Below are 22,048 nucleotides of genomic sequence, written 5' to 3' on the forward strand. Positions count from 1 at the left end.
TGACTCTGATGCAGCATGTAATCTGCAAAGTAACTAGTAACTAAAGTTACGTCAAAGAATCGTAGTGGAGTAAAAGTTCTGTACTGCTGACTGGAGTTGGAGGGGAAATGTAGTTTACCTCATGGACGTAACGTTACAGAGAGCAGAACCAGAACCAGAATCTCTGCTGAGTGCTGAGTTGAGTCAGAGTGGACCTGGAATCTGTCTGATGTTACGTTTAATAAAGGAGTGCGTCTCCTTTTTAATGCAGGAGTCTAACATATTATATCTTTGTGGCATTACAGGAGAACTAACAGAGCTCTGAACCATCTGTGACCAAACTGCAGCTGCATCAACCAGAAAAACTGCAAATTTATCTCAGACGTCAGAAGAAACAAGTCTGGAATAAATCACGACAGCTTCGGTTTAGATATTTATTTGCATTACAAACGTCTCTCTGGGCTTTAGGCCTAAATAAAACCTGTGTAACCTCCTCTAATATGTAACAGAGCAGCTCTAAATGCAAATCACGTTTGAAAACGTCCGCGAGGGTTTTGATGACTTGTCCTCCTTCATCCACACATGGTGCTGTGGTGCCGTGGTGTGTCACAGGACGACCAGTTTTCCACTTCGCTCTGCCAAAGCTGCAGCAGAGACAGACTGCAGCTGCTGGCCTGGACATTAAAGACATCTGTCTTTGTTTTTTTTCCTTCTTCTTCTTTCTCTGCCCAGTGGCATGTCAAAAGCACAGAGGATTGTGGGTAAACTTCTCTGAATGTTTTATTGGAAATGAGTCACACAAGCTGGACCAACGACACCTGCTGTCACTGAGAGTCGACTGGACGAGGTACTGACAGGGACATATTTTGATTTTTGCTTATAATCCTCATCAGAGTCTTTGCTCTCATGTTTTTATTATTTGTCAACACTTAAAGTCACATTTCCCTGCAGGTGACTTCTTGTGGTTATAACTGATTATGATTCCTTTTGTGTCAAACGTGGATGGAGCTTGTTGTTTTTAGTTCCCTGATAAATTCTCCTAATGTTCAGCAAATATTAGAGTTGGCACAGTTAAGTAAAGTAAATGCAATGATAGGAGTTGGTGCAAACAGATATGAATTCACTCTAAGAGGTGAGTTCAGGTGAAGTCATGAAACAAGAAGGGATGGAAGAGAAACTAGAGCAAAACAACAACAACTGCAGCACAGACATGTATTAAATCTGTCTGTGTGACTGATCTGTGCCACCTCAGATTTGGGTCAGCTGGAGAGCTTCAGACAGCTTTCAGACCCGCTGCTGCCCCCTGCTGGACCACCGAGCACTCACACCACTCCATCTCAACGGTCGCGGAACCATTTGTCCAAGAAATGTTCCCACCCGGCTGTAAATATTGTGACACAAAGTGTTTCCTCCATGCTTGTTTTTACGTTACAAGAAGTGTGATTATATTATCGATGATTTTTTTTAGCGAGTCTTTGATTAACATTAATGTTTAAATAATTTATAATATCGTCAAAGTGTGTAAGAGCGGTTTTTTTTTTCAAAATGGCGACGGACGTGTTGAAGTAATCTACAAAGTTTGAGTTGTTTTTCCTGAATTTGTGGAAAATTCTGGAACGCAGGTAGGTTGAATGACAACACATGACAGAGTAATAACAACACTTAACACACAAAAACAATAACTGGTTTAAACTGTGTCTGTGACCCGATTTCTGCTTGAATCCCTCAAAGTTCAAGAAGCTCTTACCAAACTCCATTCAGAAATTTGTATATTTTAGGTTTCCGTGTCAAAAACATATCACATTAAAGACAACTAATATCTTTCACAAAATTGTTTGTAATGTCCCTAAATTCGGCGTTAGGTGTATCCACCAAACGATCATTTATTGTAGTAAATTCTCAAATTGCAAAAACATGTGAGGGAAAGAATACGCTGGTAATAATGGAGAGACATCGTGATAACTAGCCTGTTATATTACGTAAATTGGCCGTTAAAGTTGTACTGAGTGTATGCCGAATTGCTAAATGATTTATAAAGATTCCTCAAACATTATAAGTTATGTGCTAATAGGCACGTAACTATAGAGAATGAGCAATGATACGTTAAATGATGTGAATTTTGAATTGAGTCTTGTCAAAGACAAGGAAGAAACGTTTTAGCCGTTGTACACAGAGCTGCAACCGTAATCCATTAGTTATCAACAATTAAATTATTCACCAGATGTTTTGATAATAAATAATGAGTCAGAATTTTCTGATTCCAGCTTCTTAAAAGTGAATATTTTCTGTATTCTTTCCTTCTCTATGATGTTAAACTGAATATCTCTTGTTGTGGACAAAACAAGATATTTTAGGACATCATCTTGGACATTTTATACAATTTCTTGACATTTTATAGCCCAAACAACAATTTGATTAATAGGAAAAAATTATCTACAATGAAAATACCTGTCTGATGCAGTTCTAGTGTACAAATACATTATAAAGTGTGTTTTTCAGAAATACTGCATGTGAGAAGAAGCTTTTTGGCCTCTGAAACTTCAAATCTATGTTTTTTTTTCTTCCTGTTCAGTTAGGTTGAATCTGCTGAGCCGTCATGGAGGGTTTGGAGGAGAAGCTCAAAGGTCTGTCCATCGCTCGCCGGTCTCGCCCAGATGAACCCACCTACCTGCTGGACGTCGCCCTGCAGCCGGCCGGCCTGCTCGCTGTGTCCTGCTCCAACTTCACCATCCACCTCCACAACAAGGACACTCTGAGCCCGGTGGGGGAGTATCGAGGCCACAGCGGGCCGCTCTGTGGGGTCGTTTTCTCCCACACCTCCCCTGACATCCTGTACTCCGGCTCCGCTGATGGGACGGTACGAGGCTGGGACGTCCGCCGCCCAGGAACAGATGCAGTCCAGGTGTTTAAAAGCAACCCCTCACACAGGTACAGCAGCTTCGACCTGAGCTGCAGCGACACGCTGCTGTGTGGCGGCACCGAGCAGCTGAACGATGAAGACAGCTTCCTGGTGTTCTGGGACGTCAGGAAACCAGGCGGCGGCCTCCTCGGTGTCTATTCTGAGTCGCACAGTGATGACATCACACAGGTGACCTTCCACCCTCGAGATAAAGACCGTCTGGCGTCCGGCTCCACAGATGGTCTTGTTAATGTGTTTGACCTGAGCCGGGGGGCGGAGGAGGAGGCGCTGCTCTCCACCTGTAACAGCGACTCGTCTGCTGGTTCCGTCTGTTGGTCCGGAGCGAACTACACCCAGCTGCTGTGCCTCAGCCACGACGAGGGGCTCCACCTGTGGGATCTGTCTCAGCTGGACACAGACGAGCCTCTCACCATCTTCAGCACCTCTGACGCCCGCAGCCTCACTCTGACACCTGACGGAGGAGGCGTGGATTACCTGGTGGGAGGGAGGTGGCTGGAGGAGGCCCAGAAGCTGCTGGTGGTCGGAGGGAAGAACAGCGGGGAGCTCCACCTGATGGAGTGTGACGACGGGGGGCTGCGTCTGCTGAGGAGCCTCGAGGGTGGCCACGCTTCCACGGTGCGCTGCTTCCTGTGGGACGCAGCGGAGGAGGCGCTGGTCACCGCGGGAGAGGATGCTCAGCTGTTGCTATGGAAGCCAGGAGGGGAGGAGGCGCTCGCGTCGGGTAAAAGGGAGTCGATGAAGAGCGACTCGGCTTTGAAACTGAAATCAAGGCCGCATAAAAAACACGGCTACCAGAGAGAGAAGAAGAGTGAAAACATCAGCTCCAAGCAGTGAATCACACCGACTCCTTTTATTCAAACTCAACAAAATCCTTGAATCTGAAAAACTCTTTGATCCCGCTGAAGGTTTGGTCACGTTACATGTCTGACTCTGAGTATTTGCTCAGTTTCGGTGTCTTTCATGTGTCGGTTCAATCAGCACCTGAACACCTGCAGGTCAAAGTTCATCCTTGTTCACCTTCGACCAGACAGATGTGCTCAGTCAGCCAGTGGAAACACCGAGTGTGGAAATGGGAAACAGAATTATTAAACTGGCATGTTTTATCTCTGTATTTTGTACATTATCACCAAAGTGTCGCACTCGCACACCATCTACAGTCTGTGATGCAAATTATTTAGGTCAGTGGTTCTCAAAGTGAGGTCCGGGTCCTCCCATGGGTCCCTGAGTTGGTTTTCAGGGCTTTAGAAAAAAAAGATTAAAAGAATTAAATACTTAAGAAACACAATAACATAAGATGTGACTATTTTGGAGATAGGTTTCATACATATTTCTGTATCTAAAAGCAAAGTTCTTGTCAAGTGAGGGACCGTGAGACAAAATCTTTTTGAATCTGTGGAATACTTTGTGTCACATTAGTTTGAGAACCACTGTTGGAAAAGTGACTAAGTTTATAGATACTCAGACTCTCAGTATGCAGATCATATCCCTCTGAATTTTATGTGAGCTGCTGATTGAATTTTTTGCTTTAAAAGCAACAGAAGAAAAATAAATACTAGATAGACTCAGATATCAATATATTGGCTGATGTTCTTATAGATTTTACACAGAATATGAACACAAACACACATTTTTCGACTGATCCCTCAAATATGGCTAATATATTAATAACAGTTGTGGTAAAGATTTGTATGTTTGTATGTGTTTAATTATTAATTAACTCAAGCATGTGTTTCTGCATTTTGTTCTGAACAAAGAAAACATCTGCAGATACGTATAAACAGAAACATCTATAACAACGGTATATTCTCCACAAGGTTTCTTTTATATTTCCATTTTTAAATTAAGGTTTTAATCACTTTGTCAGAGTTATTGTGACGTCTTACTCCTTTTACATGATGCTGATTTCTTCTCTAAAACTTCTGGACGACTTTTGTTCCTGCACCACATCCTGAAAGTCACCGGAGCCGCCCGGCACAGCTGGATCCCACCGAGAGCAGCTTTCACCCTCAAATGGAAACGACTGGAATAACATGATTGGCAGTGTGTGTGCAAAAATCTCCTTCACATTAAAGACATTAAAAGATTTCCAGTGACCTCTGCGTGAGGTTTTAATTTATTGAAGCCGACTCCGTGTTGTAATGAAACAAAAGATGTATTTACATGTTGATGAGTCATTAAATTATTAAATCTACATGAGAGGTTATAACAGGAGAGTCTGTGGGGCCTTTTAAAGCAAATATTCAGTATTTTACCGCTCGAAGCTGCAGGCAGAGTTTTATCTCTTAATGTAGGAGACATATTGTTTCAAATTCTTGTGCGAAATGTGCAAATTCACATTTTCTGGAATTTTGAATGAATGAATGAAGTGGGCTCCATATTAAGGATTTTAATGTGGTCATTATACCTCATTTTCTGCAGACAAACCACACAAACATATTAGTAAATTTTGTTTGCAACATTACGTGAGTGGATGGGATGTTTCAGTACATTTCTGATAGTTGTTGGCTTTATTACTTGATTATTTAATTCCATTTATTGCACCTTTAATAAGATATATAATGTGGAGACACTGAACCAGCCGACAATATAAAATGGGTACAATTAACTCCAACAGTCAGCTGTCGTTCTGACACTTTATAGACCAACCAACTATCTGAGTGATAGAGAAAATAATCTACAATGAAAAAACTTGTAAGATGCAGTCCTAGTTGTACAAATACATTGTGAAGTGTATTTAAAAAATTTCAGCGAGTGCAATTTGTATGTAAACACTTTCTAAACCCTGTTTTTAAAGGTGCTATATAATAATGTTTATTATTAATATTTGTTTTATACTGTTACATTTTAAAACTGCAAGAAAATTCTTTTTTTTCAAACCGTGAATGTGAAGATAAACACCTCGACTTTATAAACAGGACTGGATCAAAATAAAAAAACAAAAACATAAAAACAAATTGCAACTTTTGTGTTTTGAATATTGTACGTGGACACATTGCTCTCTGTATATTATTTGTAAAGATTTGCATATTATTAACTGTACATCTTCTGGATAATTTTCTCATTGCTTCTTTTAATATCTTTGAGACTTACAAAGTTTTTTCTTCACAAACTGCAAGAAAAAAAAGTCTTTTTTTCAACAGTGCATGTGATCGTATCAACCCTATCTTAAAAAACAGTAAAAAAATAAAAAAATAAAGTAACTCTAAGTAATTGCAGCTTTTGCGATTTGAATCTTGTTGTTGGCCACATTGCTGTTCTGATAGCTGTTGCATATTGTCCATTGTACATCTTCTGCACAACTGTCTACCTCATTATAGTTTATTCTTGTATTTCTTTTCAGATTATTAATGTTATATCTCATGTTTCATATCAAAACACCATGAAAAGTGTCATTTTTCATGTTCATGCGACAATAAACACTTCAACCTTCAAAAAACAGTGAAAAGATTTTGTAAAAACATTAAAATCTTGCAGACAGCCAGGAGGGAGATGCAGCACACTGCCCACCCTGCTCCCTCCTGCATGCACGCCCATGTCCGTCTGTAGCATTAGCTTTATTCATAGCAGACCTGTTTTATAGTTATGTAACTCCCTGCGAACACATCCCTCTATAATCCCGGGGCTCCCTCGGATATGCTCTCTTCCCTCACACGGCGCTGTTATATATAATATAATTATAATATATTGCGGTAGAGATGGGTCACAGGGCCGTCACAGTGCGGGGTGAGCGTGTGGAGGTGCAGGGCTGGGCCTCGGACGGGTTTAGCCTCATTCCTGCACGCTGTGCGGCGGAGACTCGCTTCGCTTTCTGCCCCGATCTCTTCCCTTGTCCCTTCCCCTCCACCTAACCGACGGATTCAGAGCCTCATTTCCCTCTAACGTGATTGACGTCCGGCTTCGTCCAATCAGAACGCGTGACATTGCTCCGGGCGGCCAATCGCCGTCGTACGTCGATCTTAGCCCGTCCAGCACGCTACGATGCGTCTCTGTTATGTGTGCCATGGTCTCAACCCAGCAGTGTTGACAATAGGGTGAAAAGAAACAGCCCCGAATCATAAACGAGCTAAGGAAAATACCAAAATCCAGGGGTTTGGGGAAGACAAGCAATTGAATCAGTAACAGGAATGTAATTGCGTGAACCTAATCGTTTTATATAGCCGTATTTTGTTATTAATGGGAGTTTGAGGATTATTCCGTTGGAAGGAAAAAGGTACTCGTGGGTTTGGCTGTTTCAGGCCAAATTTTCCTGCTGTTCCGCCGCTGCTTGGGAAAGGCTGTTCGCACCGAGCTGGAGGTAGCCTAACAGTTAGCCCGATAGATTTCCAAACATAGGATAACTCCTCGCCGCCGTCTCCGTTGCGAACCGCAAAGGATCAAGGTAAAGTACTACAATTGGAGGGCTAACAGCCACTCGGTCGGCTGCAGCTTGTCGGGCTCGGGTCGGGACTCGGGACGGTGTGTGTTTCCCAACCCTGTCGGTCTGTCAGTCTTTGAGCGCTAGCTAACGGTAGCAGAATTAGCACTGCCACTGTATTTACATCTGGGATGATGGGTGATCGCCCAAGCCCGCCCAGGTAACGTTTCTTTACCTGCACACATGTAAATTTTAGATCTGATCCAATCAATGTTTTCACTTCAGCTTCTTGTGTTTCATTTGCAAGATGCACTGAAAGCTAGCAGGTGGCGGCTAATGAGCTAAAGCTACATGTTCTACTCGAGCTAACCCGCGATAGCCGTAGCACTAACGCTAGCTAGCTAGCTACCTAAGATGCCATTTTATGTGATAAAGATTAACGGTTCTGGTAAAAACGTAGATTGTCTCCATGTTAAGGATATGTAAATGTTTTATGTACATTCAGGAGACAACTAGCTAACGGTATATTGGTTTAATTCAGTTAATCGGGTAGCTACTGTTGCTAGCTAGCTAACGCTAGTGCGGTTATCGCGCTGTCAAGTTTTGAATATTATGCTGCTTGCTGCTGCCAGGCCCAACATGGCCAAGCTAACGCCAGCTCTCCTAAACGGCTTGATTTTTGACCTTTTGTGCAATTGTCGGCCTGCTTTGCTGCGCTAGCTGATAACAGTAAATATGTAACATCAAATTGCACTGTAAACGGATCTAATCTTTATTGTGTTATTTGGCTTTGGTGGTGGCTTAGTGGCTGATCTTTCCAGGGCAGAGCTAAAGCATTCAGGTTTGCTTAAAAGTGAATGCTGATGTTTAATCCCTCATGGGTTTGGAAAAAAGCCCCTGTGAATCTGGTCTGAGACAAGTTTAGCTGCCCTGTCAAGTGAAGCCAACTGTCAACTGTGTGGTGATAATCCGATATGAACTTTGACAGTGTCTGACAAAGTCCTAACTCTAAAAATGTCACTGGTCTGTCATGTATTCTTGCCTTTACATGTTGTGTAGTGTGTGTACAACCAGTCAGAGAGAGATCATCACCACTAATGACACTGTAGTGACATGGATGATGAGAGGTAGTAACACAGCGAGGAGAGAAAGATTCCTAATGTGTGATAAAGTGCCTTTGTCATAGTCAGACAAACAAACATGTTGCTCACACTTTTTCCTTTTGTGCCTTCACTCATCTGTGAATGACAGCATGCCAGAGGCCAGGTGTGGCACAGGTGATGGTATTTCTGGTGCCAGTGTGTGTGTTTGTTTTTGTGGAGGCGTATTCCTAGTTCTGGTTCTGTCACACAGCTTCACCGTCAAGGTTTTTTAATGTCACGCCACGTTGAGGGTTCAGGTCCAGAGCCGAGATAGGTTACTATCCAAAGTCTCCCGTGTTTATAATGACTCGGGTTGAAGTAACTGCCTCCCTCTTATCAGCTCTGTGTGTGTGTGTGTGTGTGTGTGTGTGTGTGTGTGTGTGTGTGTGTGTGTGTGTGTGTGTTGAGAGTTGCTGAGTTCATTTGTTCTCGACTGTGTGAACAGCGTAATTATACCTTGAACGTATCGCACCAATTAGACGTGCTGTCAGATTGCAGTATTCAGTCAACAGTGAACAGTAGATGGATTTGAAATAGCAGATCTGTGATTCAGGCTGATAGAATTAGTGCTCAGACCACTTCACCGTTTAGCAGTAAATCTATGAGAGCGATGTGTAAAAGAACCGGTCCGTATTGCTGTGATAAACGTGGAACTCTCTCGGTTCTGTCTCAAAGTTGAAGAAGCTGTGGTTTTAATTTTATACATTACTACATACATTAAGAAAGGTTGTTTCTTTTAGTGTCCCATCTTCGTCATGAGTGGTGGTGTGAGCTTTGCTTTTAAAATGCAAACAACAGCATGTGACCACAGATATTGAATTAGAGCTCCAACAGATTATAGTCTAATGAGTCTGACTCATTTTTTTTAATTTAAAGAAATTCTCTGATTCCATCTTCTTGAATGTGAATATTTTCTGGCTTCTCTCTTCTGCTACAGTAAACTAAATATCTTTGGGTCATGAACAAACAAGACATTTGACGACGTCATCTTGGGATATTTTATAGACCGAACAACGATCAATTATTAGAGAAAATAAACAGCAGATTTATCAAGCATGAAAATGAATGTTACTTGCTGCTCCATATTGAGAATTCATCAGTTGAGTGTGTGCACAGTTTACAGAGCTGAAATATAGAAGTCAATGATTATTTTGTATTTCTTTTGTTGCAAAAATTCAGTCTCTGGTTCCAACTTGCCAAATGTGATTATTGCTGGTTTCCTTCATTTTATTTTAGCAAACTGAATGTGTTTGTGGTTTTATTCAAGGAGATGACTGACATGGGTTTTTATAGTGGCCGATTGTTAGTTGTCAAGGTTGCTGGTAACAGATAGTTGGAGACGACATACAATGAAAATCTTGCTGTCAAAATTAAGAATAAGCAGTGACGGAAGTACAGTTAGTGAGACCACAGACTGGTGACTGCAGACAGAGAGAGGATGCTGCATCCAAGGAAAAGTCTTTTTAAATTGATGCATTTATTGGCAATCAGTCACTAAAAACACTGATACCCATAAAGATAATTAGTCTGGCTGACAGTCGGTCCATCCCCTCGATACTCTCTGTCTGCCTGAACTAAAAGGCTGCAATTTCCTATTACATTGCTCTGGTTAAATGAAATGAGGAGTGAATATCACAACCTGCTTGTTAATCACTTTCACATTCAGTTTGTTTCCCCCAGAAACCACACGAGTTGAAATGAACAGATAGAGCAGGTAGAGGAACTAATATTCAGACCCAGAGTTCAGACAGAAATCCAGCCATGTTTGATTTTTTCAGCTTTGTGAGATTTGAATTTTAACTTCAGACCACAGGCGAGATCCTTGAGCTGTCCTCCTGCCAGCCTCCTTTTCATCTCCCGTGTGTGTGTGTGTGTGTGTGTGTGTGTGTGTGTGTGTGTGTGTGTGTGTGTGTGTGTGTGTGTGTGTGTGTGTGTGCATTTTGTTCCCTCACTTCAGCTCTTTTTCGCTCTGCCTTGCCGTTGCCTATTTGTTGACTTCCTGGCGAGCGCCGGGCTCCCTCCCTCCCTCCCTCCCTCCTCTTCCTCCCTTTCTGTTGCTCTCCCTGTTGTTGGCTGTGCCCCCTCCTCTCTCCTTCCTCCTTGTTCTTTAATCCCACCCTCCCCGAGCCTGTTCGGATGTCATCTGGTCTCTTATGTAAGAGGTATGGGAGGGGAATGGCTTTGGCGCTTTGGTGCCATACGCCAGACCAGCCGCCGTAGTCTTGCTCTCCCTTGTGTGTGTTGTGGCGGCTCTGGAGTGTTTTCACCATTAGCCGGCTGGTCACAGAGAGCGACAGACAGTCAGGGACTGATGGTTGTACATGGGGATTCCAGTGCCCCTTTGCACAGGTAAGTGGAGCTGAAACAACCCCGTTTGAAGATGTTTCTGAAGGACTGTCTTGTTTCCACTGGTGGCATTCACCAGGTGGTGATGGCTTTTAAGCATCGACGGCTCTTTGAATAATCATCGTTGCTATTGGCGATGTAGTAGGAAGAAACTGAGTCTGTTACTGATGATTAATTTTTTCCTCGCTGCTTATCAAGATGTACAACTTCACAGCAGATAGACTTTGTTTGATCGGAGCTGAATGAAGCTGACTGGCTGTGCAGCATGTATCTGAGGAGGAGAGAGTTTTTAACAAGTGCCTCCTCAGCTCCTGCAGCTAACGACTGTTTTCATTCACAAAATGTTAAGAAATCACCGCAGTGATGTCCTTAAATGTCTTGTTTTGTTTACCGTCAAAGAAACCAGAAAATATTCACATTTAAGAAGCTGAAATCAAAGAATTCAGACGTATTTTTCAGAGAATTACTTATTCAAATTAGTCAATTGATTGTTGCAGCTTTGAAGTCAAATCTAGCTTCAAATCTCAAAGTCAGAGTGCTTACATCTGTACAGAAAAATGTACCACGGCTACAACTAACAAGTGGTTTCATTATTGATTATTCTGCTGCTTTCTTCTGTTCTTTTTTTAATTAAATGTCCCAAAAAACGCCCCAGGTGTGATGACTTCAGATGTCTTCAGATGTTCAAAAACCCAGAGACATTCAGTTAATGAATTGAAGCTGACAGAAGCAGCAAATCTCCACCAGAAAGTGAATTGATGATGTTTTTGCTCACAAAATGACAAATGTTTATTCTATTATTAGTCTAATCAATTAGCCAACAATTAGTGTTAACCTAAACGTCACAGCATCTTTTCTTAGACGCTCCGATCTTTCCTGAGTGAACCTTTTTTTGTGTGTTTGACGGCAGCTGTTGCCCCCTCACCATCATCATGGCAGCTCCTGGAAAATATGGATTTTACAGGAATAAAAACCTGACAGTCACAAAGAGTGTGCACGTCAGAGCTGTGCCACAGTAAGCCATTAGCCGGAGATAATCTCGGAGTGAAGGTGATTTCGAGAGGCTCTGGCCTGATTTGCCCGGTCTTTGTGAGGCTCAGCAGCACTCAGAGAACAGGTGCTGAGGTGTTGAGAGGCAGTTTTTATTTGTGTTTTCCCTGAAGCTTGAGATGAGGCTGACAGGCTGTTTGTATGACATTTGAATAGTCCTGTCCCAAAGTTTGAAAGTCAAAACTGTCAATGAATCCGAGAAATTAACATATTTGTTTATTACACCTCAGTTTTATTGTTACTGAGTGTAAAACGCAGCATCAGTTCCAGATTTAATTCAGACTCGCCTGCCAGTGGAGGAGTTAAATCTAGAAACCACTGATATGTCAGATCAGCCATCAGCTGGAGGTATTTTCTCACCCCGGTGACGATGCTGATGCCCGACAGGATGCTTTTATAGGGACGGATCATTAACAGCTGTGTGGTTATGAAAGAGAAGGCGACAGATGACTCTCGTCATCTTATGTAATTGGTTTTGTCATGTGTGAATTTGCAGTGTGGGGTAGTAAACAAAAAATTAAAAGAGGAGTCCCCTGATGGTTACAGTCGATTTATATAATTATTACGTAGATTTTAGTTTGCAGACGTGTTTATGAGGCTTCAACCATTATTTTCATCATTGATCTGTGTCCACAAAATTCCCCAGAGGTTTTCACAAAATAGTGAAGAAGTCCCAAAGTGTGACTATATGAGGATATTTAATTTACTTCATCACCTTTGAGAACAACATTTCTGCAGGTCCTAGAAAAATCTAAATGTGTTAAATTTGATCAATATTACACCTTCAAAGTCTTCAAATTTGACTTTTTGACGTCTTAATTGCCACAAACATTTGAACTAATTCAGTGTGTCCATCTTTTAATTCATTTTTGTCAAAATTAGTCTTAATCAATACTTATCTGTTTACCTGCAAACTGCAGATTTGCCAGAAAAAATTTAACAGTCGCGTTAGGTTCATGTGATCTGTTAGTGTCACGGTAATAAATCACATGCTCTTTGTAACCGCTGATTAAAAGAACTTGTTATAAGTTAGGAAAGTGGGACACTTGGCACTTTTGCTAACCAGTTTCCTGGGGAAACCCTGAGCAGGGTACAGATATGTGGGTCTGGAAATGAGCAGAACAAGGATTTGGACATTTTGAGGTCCTGAGTTTTAGAACCGTCTTGTTCTCATCATAGTCAGCTGATGTAAATATGTGAAACAAACCATGTAAACAAAAAAAGACTAAAGTTTTAAACTCTGCTTATTAATCACAGTTGACATTAGTGTTGATTACAATCTTCCTCCGCTTACACTCGTATTGCATCAATGTGCTGACGGTCTCTAACCACAGATGGAAGTGAGTCGTCTGCTCTGCAGTCATTAATCACTTTTAAAACTGCAGTGTGCCGTACGATGATGGACGATCAGCTGTGCGGCCTCATGGAGCCTGTAAAAGGCTTTCACTGTCAGCCAGCGCCGCCCGTATCCTCAGGCAGCAGCATGACGTGTGTGTGTGTGTGTGTGTGTGGGTTTGTGTGTGTGTGTGTGTCTGCTGTTATGTACGAGGCTTGCTGGACATACTGTACGACTGTGTGACTTTGACAGAGCGTCAGAGATGCGGCCGGCACAGAGAACGGCCTGCAGCGTCTCATTCACGTCTTATTATGTAACCGCTTTTAGCTTCTGATTTATTTCTTCTGAGGACTTTGTGTGATCTGGCCGAGCGATTGTTGCTCTTGTGGAAGTCTAGATGTCTAAATTGATGAATAAAAGTCAGCGACACAGAGTTGGTGAATGATTAGATTGACGGTTGAATTACTTGACTGCAAAGTAAGCTTCCGTTCCACAGATCAGTTTCATTATAAGTAGCACCGTTATTCCTCCTCCTGGGTGTGGTTCAGCAGTTTAGTTTAGCAGAAGTTTGCTGTAAAAAGTGCGGCTTGTTCTTTTATCGTCAGCGTCTGAGCAGCCGTTTTGTTAGAAGTCCTGCAGACCTAATCAGCAGCTAACACGCAGCAGCCGATGTTTCCTCAGCTTCCTCCAGCTTTGGCGGCGCCTCGCAGCCACAGACCAGGCTCCATTGTTGTGGGTAGACGTTGGTGTTTTTGCTGTGTGAGTGTGTTTCAGAGTGTGATGGCCTGTTGGCAGGTATGAAGTGTGTGTGTGTGTGTGTGTGTGGGTTTGTGTACTGTAACCGGGCCTCATGCTGAGAACATCAGGTTGTCTGCTGTGGCTGCACAGGTTTGTTGTGAGACTAATAAAATGCCAGAGGGTTTAAAAATGTCAGTGAGGAAGTTGTTTTCTGTCTGTGTTTTTAACTTACATGAGATCACGACCAAGTATAGCTGTGCAGCTGCACGATAATGGTCAATTAAATTGACTTATTAGATATTCAGCGACTCATTCAAAGCTGTCAGGCACTTCAGAGTTCATTTTGATAAAGTTGAAGGGGTAAATGCAAATAATCTATTTGTTTTTTACATGAATACAACCTGATTTATAAGCATTATTATCATCACCATCTCCTGTTCAGCATTAAAGCTGAAACTAATGATTATTTCACTATCCATCAATCGGCTGATCATTGTTACGATTGATCGATGAATCGTTCAGTTGATAAAATGTCAAACAAATTGCAAAAAATTCTCATCATGATCTCCCAGAGCCTGAAAAGACATCTGAAAACCACTTGGTCCTCACATTTAAGAAGCTGAAACCAGCAAAAGTTTGACATTTTTAACTTGAAACGACGAGTCGACTGATCAGTTAATCACGCAGCTCCAATAAACAAATCAAATGATGTATATTTTCCTTGTGTAACCGTCAGTTGAATGCCAGTTTCACTTCTGTAAAACCTGCAGTTTTCTGTGGTTAATCATTCTGCCCTCAGTGGACCGAGGAGCTCTGTGGACGCTCGTCGGATGTGATCGTGTTAACCTCCCTGTGTGTCTCTCCCAGCAGGGCTATGTCCTCGGCAGCCACCACATCTCCATCTGTGGACAAAGTGGACGGATTTTCACGGAAGTCTGTCAGGAAGGCCAAGCAGAAGCGGTCGCAGAGTTCGTCCCAATTCCGCTCTCAGGGCAAACCCATCGAGCTCACGCCCTTGCCACTGCTCAAGGGTAAGCGGGGAGGAGGGTGTGTGTATGTGTGTGTGTGTTAATGTTGGGGTTGATCTGTTATAGTAATAACCCGGCTGAACGCAGACATTAAGTAGATGCTGAAATCGACTTTGTGTCTGTAAAAGTACTCATATTCAGCTCACAGATAAGAAGGGTGTTTCACAAATGCAGTGCGTCTGCAGAGTCTTGCTTCATTAGGCGCCGCTGACCCCGACCGCTCAGTTTCAACACAGTCTGAACTTGTGACTTCTCCGTTTAGTTTTATTGAAGTCAGGCGTCGGCTGTCGGACGGAATGAGATCTCTAATTGTTCTAATCAAGTTGCGCAGTCCCAATGTCTCCTTATCTTAAACTCATGAATCTCATGGAATTGATATTGATCGCTCGGATCATTTACTCACCGTTCTGCTGCCTCACTGATGAGCAAACAGCCAGTTTTCTCCTGTTTCTTCAGAGATCAGAGCAGAGATTACCCCGTTTGCTAACAGGGCAGCAAGATCAGAGAGCATTTCAAATAAAAGGTGACAGCTCTACTGTTGGTGACCTGTTTTCTCTGTGAGCGAGTTGTGTGGATGAATGCAAATTAGGGAGGACAGAGACCAAAGACGTGCAGTCACTGGAGGCACAAAATGGAACATTTTGGTTCTAAGAGAAGAAATCATGAGGTGAAATTCTGCTTTACCACAGAGTCACGTCAAGCAGCTGTGAACTGAAGTGAGTTCTGTGTTGAACCCTATTGATTGGTTATCGGTTAATAACCTTGTCAACAGGCTGGATGCTGGACACACTGGGTGTGTGAGCAGTGCTGCTGGGTGGCATCACCTCTCGCTTTTCATTTCAGCATCCGTGTTAACAGGTTAGACCAGCCGCTCCGGGTGCATGAGTCGCGATTCTCACACACGAGTCTTGTGTATTTCTACTGTGACATGCGTGCCTTGTCATATCACGTCATGTCACATCATACCAACTTCTCACCACAGTTTTAACGTCTGTGTTTGTAGAATATGTCACAGACATAAAGAGAATACACACAGCAAGTGACGGGTGGTTCTGTTCTTTTACGTTCTCTCCATCCTCCCCTCTCTTCCCCCCTCGTGATTTCTTGCTCATTCAACGGTGATAAAGGAAAATCACATCATAATATTTATTGATAATTTTTGAAGGCAAACTCCATGTAAACAGATTTGTGTCCCATCTGTATGGTGAACTTTCAGGGTGCTCTGGTCATCCAGGGGTTACAGATGCTGACCGAGTCGTTGTTCAGTGGTGCATAATGCTAAAATGTTCTTACTGGATTTAGAATATCTTCGTGGTCGGCTGCCCATAGAGCTTTTGCAAGTGTGAGCGTATGGAAAAGGTGTTTTAGCCCCTCTGCATCATGTGACGTAATTGTAATTTGGCATAAAATGCCAAACTATGCAATTATGTAATGTGATGCATCCTGAAATTTAACCTAATATATTTGTTAAGTGTGAAAATGTATGGATCTGGTGTAAAATATAAAGTGAAGTTCTTTGCGTTCAAACATTTTTAGCAGTGCCTTTATACGGAGTGAAGATTCTGCAGTGAGTTTTCGACACTGGCTTCACCTCTCCCCCAGCTTAACATGTAAACCACGCACTGAGTGTGTGTCTGTGTGTGTCTGTGTGTGTCTTCTGAGCTCTCCTCAGCCCAGAGAACTCTCCATGAAATTTGGAGCCCAGAAATAATTGTGAAACTGGTGCAGCCGCTAAAACTTCTGCTAGTTTTGTTTTCTTGTTTTGCTTGTTACAGAGCCAAGCTCCGTCTGAGTGTGTTGTTGTTTCCATGCCCGCTCATCTGTCTGCATAAGTGTGTGTGTGTGTGTGTGTGCGCTACGTGCTCAGACAGGTAGATCACTCAGGGCAGGACAGTGCTGCTGTTTGTGTCTGTCACCGACACAGAAAGGATGTCTCAATCTTCTGAATGTTGAGGTCGTATGACGTCTCTTGAGCGCTGTACATCTGTAAATGATCTGACGGGGCTCACAGTTTTCATTTTAATCACAAGATACCAAACATTTTATACATGTGTCCTTAATGTCGCGGCTGTAATAGTGACCCAATCCTGGTGGCCTTCATGTGACCCCTTGTATTCATCTCACAAGCCCTTCGTGGGTCTCGACCCTCAGGTTGAAGACCACTGATCTGGTTGATTGATTATCACAGATTACAGTTTAAGATGCATGTTTTAATGACGACTCCTGACATGATGCTGTATCCTCTCTGACTTGTTAGTATTGGAATGTATTGACATTTAACACTGCAGATTAAAGTTAGCTGGGTGATGCACAGTAGGAATTTGGGTGTAGTAATACACAATGGGACACCACCTCATATTTCCACCTGTGTAAAGTGGCGTTGGTGTGGTTGGCGGTGACTGCAGGAATGTTGCCGCACAGAAACCAAACAGACCGTCCAGCTGTCAGAGTGTGATGGAAAACCACTTCCTGGTCACTACATCAACCTGCTCTCTGAAGTGTTATCTTTAATTTGTGGAGGCGTTTCCTCATCAGGAGTCATATGATGTAGATATGTTGGGTGTGTGTGTGTGTGTGTGTGTGTGTGTGTGTGTGTGTTTCCAGGCATCTCCCATTGACTTCAAACACAGCTGTCACCACTCTCCTTCACTCCTTAGCTTCCTTGGATTCTTCTCCACCCTGACGCCTCATAAACGTGTCTTCCCCGTGTTTACAGAGAGTCTGCGTTCATGCTCCACTTACACTCGTTGTCTTTATGTAAATATGATCATGCTAGCAGCCCACAGCAGCACACCTGACCTCCATACACAGGCTGTTGAAGCGCTGATCCCATGACCCGCAGATATCATCAGTAAACACACACACATACACACACCCTGTTTGTTAAAGAATTAAACACCCAAACAGTGTCCAGTTTGTTTGAATTGTTTCAAAGAAAGTCACAACTGAGGTTCCTAGAAAGCAGAATGTCTCATTTCCTTTTTCTAACTGACTACAGCAGCGTTGTTATAGAAGTAACACACCAGATATAATCTGAAACATGAGTACCATGATGGTGTGAAGCTTAACTGAGTGTAGCAAGTAACATTAAAAGAAGTTATTAACATATTTATGACACATTTACACACAGTGTTTGTAGCTTCCCTCGTCTGTTTCCAGGTGACGTTTTGTCCAAATACAAAACACAGATCAACATTTTCAGCTTCTGACGCAGGAGAAGAATTTCCGTTAGTGGTTTCAGATGATTCTTTATCTTGTCATTTTGTGTGCCTCAAAGGTTTTATTGTAGTGGAATGGTGCACATTAGGCCTGTCACTTTTTATTTGAAATTCAGACTGTGATGGTGTATAAACGCAACAGACCGTTCTTTGTGCTCCAGCAGGGGAACATGCAGAAGTCACTTCCACTTTTGTTCTGTCGCCGTCTACTCAGTAAATTAGACGGAAATGGAAGAAAGTAGTGACATTAGATATTTTCTGATAATTATGACATGTGACTATAGAAGGAAAACATAAAAAAGATCAACAGATCTGCAGTCTGCATTTGTTTTTTATTTTTAATTGTTAAACTAATAGTAGATGTTGGTGGTAATTTAACAGTCTGGAAGCAGACCTTAACGTTTCCCTGTGACTCTGTGAAATATGTTGTTTTTCTTTTTGAAGCAGTGATAGTCTTCGCACACCTTGAATCCACGATCTCCTCTTGTCTCTGTTCTTGTTACTAGAAGATGATTTTACCTTTTTTTTTCCTTTTGAGTTGAGGTCAAAAGAAGACATTTGAGACATTTTACAGACTACACAACTAGTTGATTTAATGAGGAAATAATCAACAGATCAGCAGAAAATAAAAATAATTGTAGTTGTAGATGTATGATGGCTTATTGTGGAAACAAAAAAATCAGGACATCAATCCTAAAGTGGTAAATAAAGTCCAGTTACCGCGGTATAATCTGTAATCTAGGTGACACTTTAATTGTGTAATTGTACGGTGGATTTGCCAGCAACAAGTGTCACACGTGTACAACAGGCAGAACGTACTCTCGGTTCTTGTCGGAGCTTATTTTAGTTTGTCTTTTATCGCCGCACTGTAATTATCTGTGTCTCTGACTGAGCCGGCACACGGTCGCTCTTCTTTCAGCAGCTCCCCGCTTCAGTTTCACACGTTCACTTCACATTCGCACAGCTCCACACATTTCTCACCTCCTCAGTACAATCACAGTCTGCTGCTCCTGACCGCCGAGCTGCTCCACTGGAGCTTTTTACCCCCGCACCGGCGCTTCAGGAGGCGGGTTCCTTCCAACAGAGACGGCCAGTCTTAAATTAGAAACATAGTCACAGATAACAGATTTCATTGTGAGGTGTTATTCCCTGTCGACTGCTTCTCTGCTGTATTCTACAGAGACTTACTGTACGTTATGAATCACAAACACAATGCAGATTATCACATTTTTTTAAAATTGGTGCATCATTGATGTCGTTCTGAATGAGAGTGGCACCAAGTCTCTGTGTGGGCAGGCCGTGTGGCTGCTGGTGGACGGTCTGCTCATTATTTCAGACTCCATGTTCATATTAATCTGCGTGATCAGCTGAGACGTCTGGTCTGACGAGTGCTGATCCAAAGTGTTCATTTCAGAACCAAAATGAACATTTTAATGGGCTCTTTTCAGAAATATAGACATGCTTTTCTACAATATTCTTAAAGTTACACGTCCTTGATAAGATAATGAAATCAGATTCAATAATAAAGAGTTATAAATGTTGCTGGGCTGCAGCGAGAAGGAAACAAAGCTGCAATTTTTTTACATTTTTTTTTAATCTTCGGGATGTTTTTCCTGCACTGGCGTGGTGTAGAAATCATTTTGGCAATGTGAGACCAAAGTGATGCTGATGCTTGGTGTTGGCTCATAACATGAATGTGCCAGTTTTAGCTACCTAACCTCATTTTGCTGAATGTTACTAAATATGAATGTTTTAATGTGCTGTGAATGGGGCTTCATGTCAGCTGACATCCTCTAACAGAGGAAACAGTAACACAATCCTGCAGATTTCAATAGTTTGTTACACTGAAATAAGCAGTTAAAAATGTTGGTAGATGAGCCTCGGTGCTGTACAGAGCTGGAGCAAAGATGTGGTTAACCTAGCTTAGCATATCCACTGGAGACGTGGTAAACAGCTAGCCTGGCTCTGTCCAAAGTCCAAATCATCAACCTCTAAATCATTTGTGCCAAATTCTACGTCAGTTTTGTGAGTTGTGAGACTCTCTCACCAATCTTAATAATTTGGGCTCTCATATAAATTTGGAAACTTGTTTGTCCCTGTGGTGTACATTTTTCTACATGTTCATGTCAGGTGTGAAGTGATGGATTTAGAGCTGTCCACTTTCCACTTGCTGGGAAAGTTAATGACTAGTGTGGGAGTATGAGGAGTTAGAGGCTGTTTGATGGGAGCTAGAATGCAAAATCATAGCCTGTAGTGTGTGAGGAAGAAGCAGGATGTGATCCGGATAGCTTCCATCTGATCACGAGACGAGCACGCTGACCTCTGAGCCTCTCTGCCCTCCCATATATGTCTGTCTGTGTAAACCAAGTGGAAGAACGAGGATTAAGTTTGCCTCTTCCTCCTGTGTCGTCTGAACTTTAAGCCACAGTGGACTCTGTGTGACGAGTGCCGAAAGTCCCGTGTTAAACTGCCAATTGGCGAGATTGAATTAATAAATGCAATCAGCAAGGCCAGTCTCAGATGACCATACGACATGCGTGGCCTTCAGGAACGCCACACAATGACCGCCTTTTGTTGACAGACTCGTCTACATCTAATCTCTCAGGGTTATATAACTTCCAGGGAGATGTGTATAGGGCAGCACTGTGTTTCACTAACGGGCTGCAGTCTCTGAGGCCGCCCCGAGGCTCGACCCATTTGGGAATGTTTTACACCAGGGTTCAGAGAAAGAGGCCAGATCTATATGTATATACATATATATTTCTGCTTTTCAAGATTTCAGTGTTATCTAAGATCTCTTTCGTACCTTCTTCGTTACCTCCAGGCTGCATTTCTTTTATTTTAGATGATGTCGTTTGTTGTTTTACACGTCCTGTTTTCTTCTTATATATTCTCTAGACACGTCTCCCCTCTCTTTGAAGTCTGAATTCCTATTCTCCCGCTGTGTGTATATATATCTGGATGGTATTTCAGGATTGTTTGTTTTATGTAAGAAAGAGACGAGGATACAACAGGTATTTCTTTTGATTTCTGTGACACTCGTAAAACCATAACTTCCTCTGTTTTTGAAAAAGAATTTCCTGTTTTCTTGCGTTCTGTTATTGCTGTTATCTGTTAGCGCGGAGGATGTTATCATTTATTGTGGCTGTGTGAATAGGATTTTTGTATGTTGAGGCCACAACTCAACAAAAACAGACCTCTTCTCCTGCATGTCCTTCATCTAACCTTTGTTGCAGATTTATTTATTTTTTCTTTCTCTCTGATGGAGGAAGATGCTTCGTTGTGTTTCTTTCCCCCCAATTTCCATAATCTCTCCCGCCTTGAGGTATGCATTTTGAGCAGCAGAAGCAGAGGTGGGCGTAGATCTGGACGGCTGTACTCTGCTCACAGATTGCAAAAGCACATCATCAAGATGCACAAATCACATCTTTCCTCCCTCCTCCTCCTCCTCCTCCTCCTTCAGTTTCTCCTCCCATCTCTTTGCGGGTTAGTCACCGTCGCAGGTCACGCTTCACCCAGAAATGACAGGCAGGGTCTCGGTAAAGCACGGAGGATTACATAAATCCCGTCGGTGGCTGTGCAGCTCATTCCGAGACGTTTAGAGGAAGACTGGGAGGGCGCAGTTTCCTCAGGGGGATCCCCGGGCAAATGGATGACGCAACCAGGAGGAATACTCGCAGTAGACCACAATAGATTAGTCCTCATTGCTGAGTGAAGCCACCACTGCCACACCCCTGTTCAGCAGATACTAACGCTGGCTTTTTCCTCACGCTGCCAGTCAGCTCTATCTTGACATTTTGGCTGAGGGTTTATGGGAAAAAAACTTGGTGAACCTGCAGTACAGTCAGTCCAAAGGTTCTCTGACGTCATGTTGAAGAGAAGTGCACATGCATGAACATGTTAATCTGTGTCATTGGTTTGATGCTGCGACTGAAAC

At 42.6% G+C, this 22,048-nt stretch overlaps 2 protein-coding genes across 5 annotated transcripts in view; both read left to right on the forward strand.

The window, feature by feature from the left end:
* Positions 1 to 1,281: 1,281 nt before the first annotated feature.
* Positions 1,282 to 5,090, forward strand: wdr89 (WD repeat domain 89). Its single transcript, XM_037072444.1, has 2 exons — positions 1,282 to 1,601; positions 2,552 to 5,090. The coding sequence occupies exon 2, from the start codon at positions 2,576 to 2,578 to the stop codon at positions 3,731 to 3,733; it is 1,158 nt and encodes a 385-aa protein (XP_036928339.1). The 5' UTR covers positions 1,282 to 1,601; positions 2,552 to 2,575; the 3' UTR covers positions 3,734 to 5,090.
* A 1,794-nt stretch (positions 5,091 to 6,884) lies between these two features.
* Positions 6,885 to 22,048, forward strand: part of ppp2r5eb (protein phosphatase 2, regulatory subunit B', epsilon) — a 43,073-nt gene continuing 27,909 nt past the window's right edge. The window contains exons 1-2 of one of the 4 annotated variants that reach the window (XM_037125583.1): positions 6,885 to 7,473; positions 14,733 to 14,896. In XM_037125583.1, coding sequence (XP_036981478.1) covers positions 7,445 to 7,473; positions 14,733 to 14,896 — 193 coding nt within the window. In that variant the 5' untranslated portion in view covers positions 6,885 to 7,444. The remainder of the gene's footprint in view (positions 7,474 to 14,732; positions 14,897 to 22,048) is intronic. The other 3 variants (XM_037125584.1, XM_037125585.1, XM_037125586.1) reach the window with 3 other exon arrangements.

Source organism: Acanthopagrus latus, chromosome 16 (assembly GCF_904848185.1).
Source record: "Acanthopagrus latus isolate v.2019 chromosome 16, fAcaLat1.1, whole genome shotgun sequence".
Lineage (NCBI taxonomy): Eukaryota > Metazoa > Chordata > Actinopteri > Spariformes > Sparidae > Acanthopagrus > Acanthopagrus latus.

Bases quoted from the DNA above. Each gene is read 5' to 3' on its own strand.
- wdr89 (XM_037072444.1), top strand. From the start codon at position 2,576: ATGGAGGGTTTGGAGGAGAAGCTCAAAGGTCTGTCCATCGCTCGCCGG.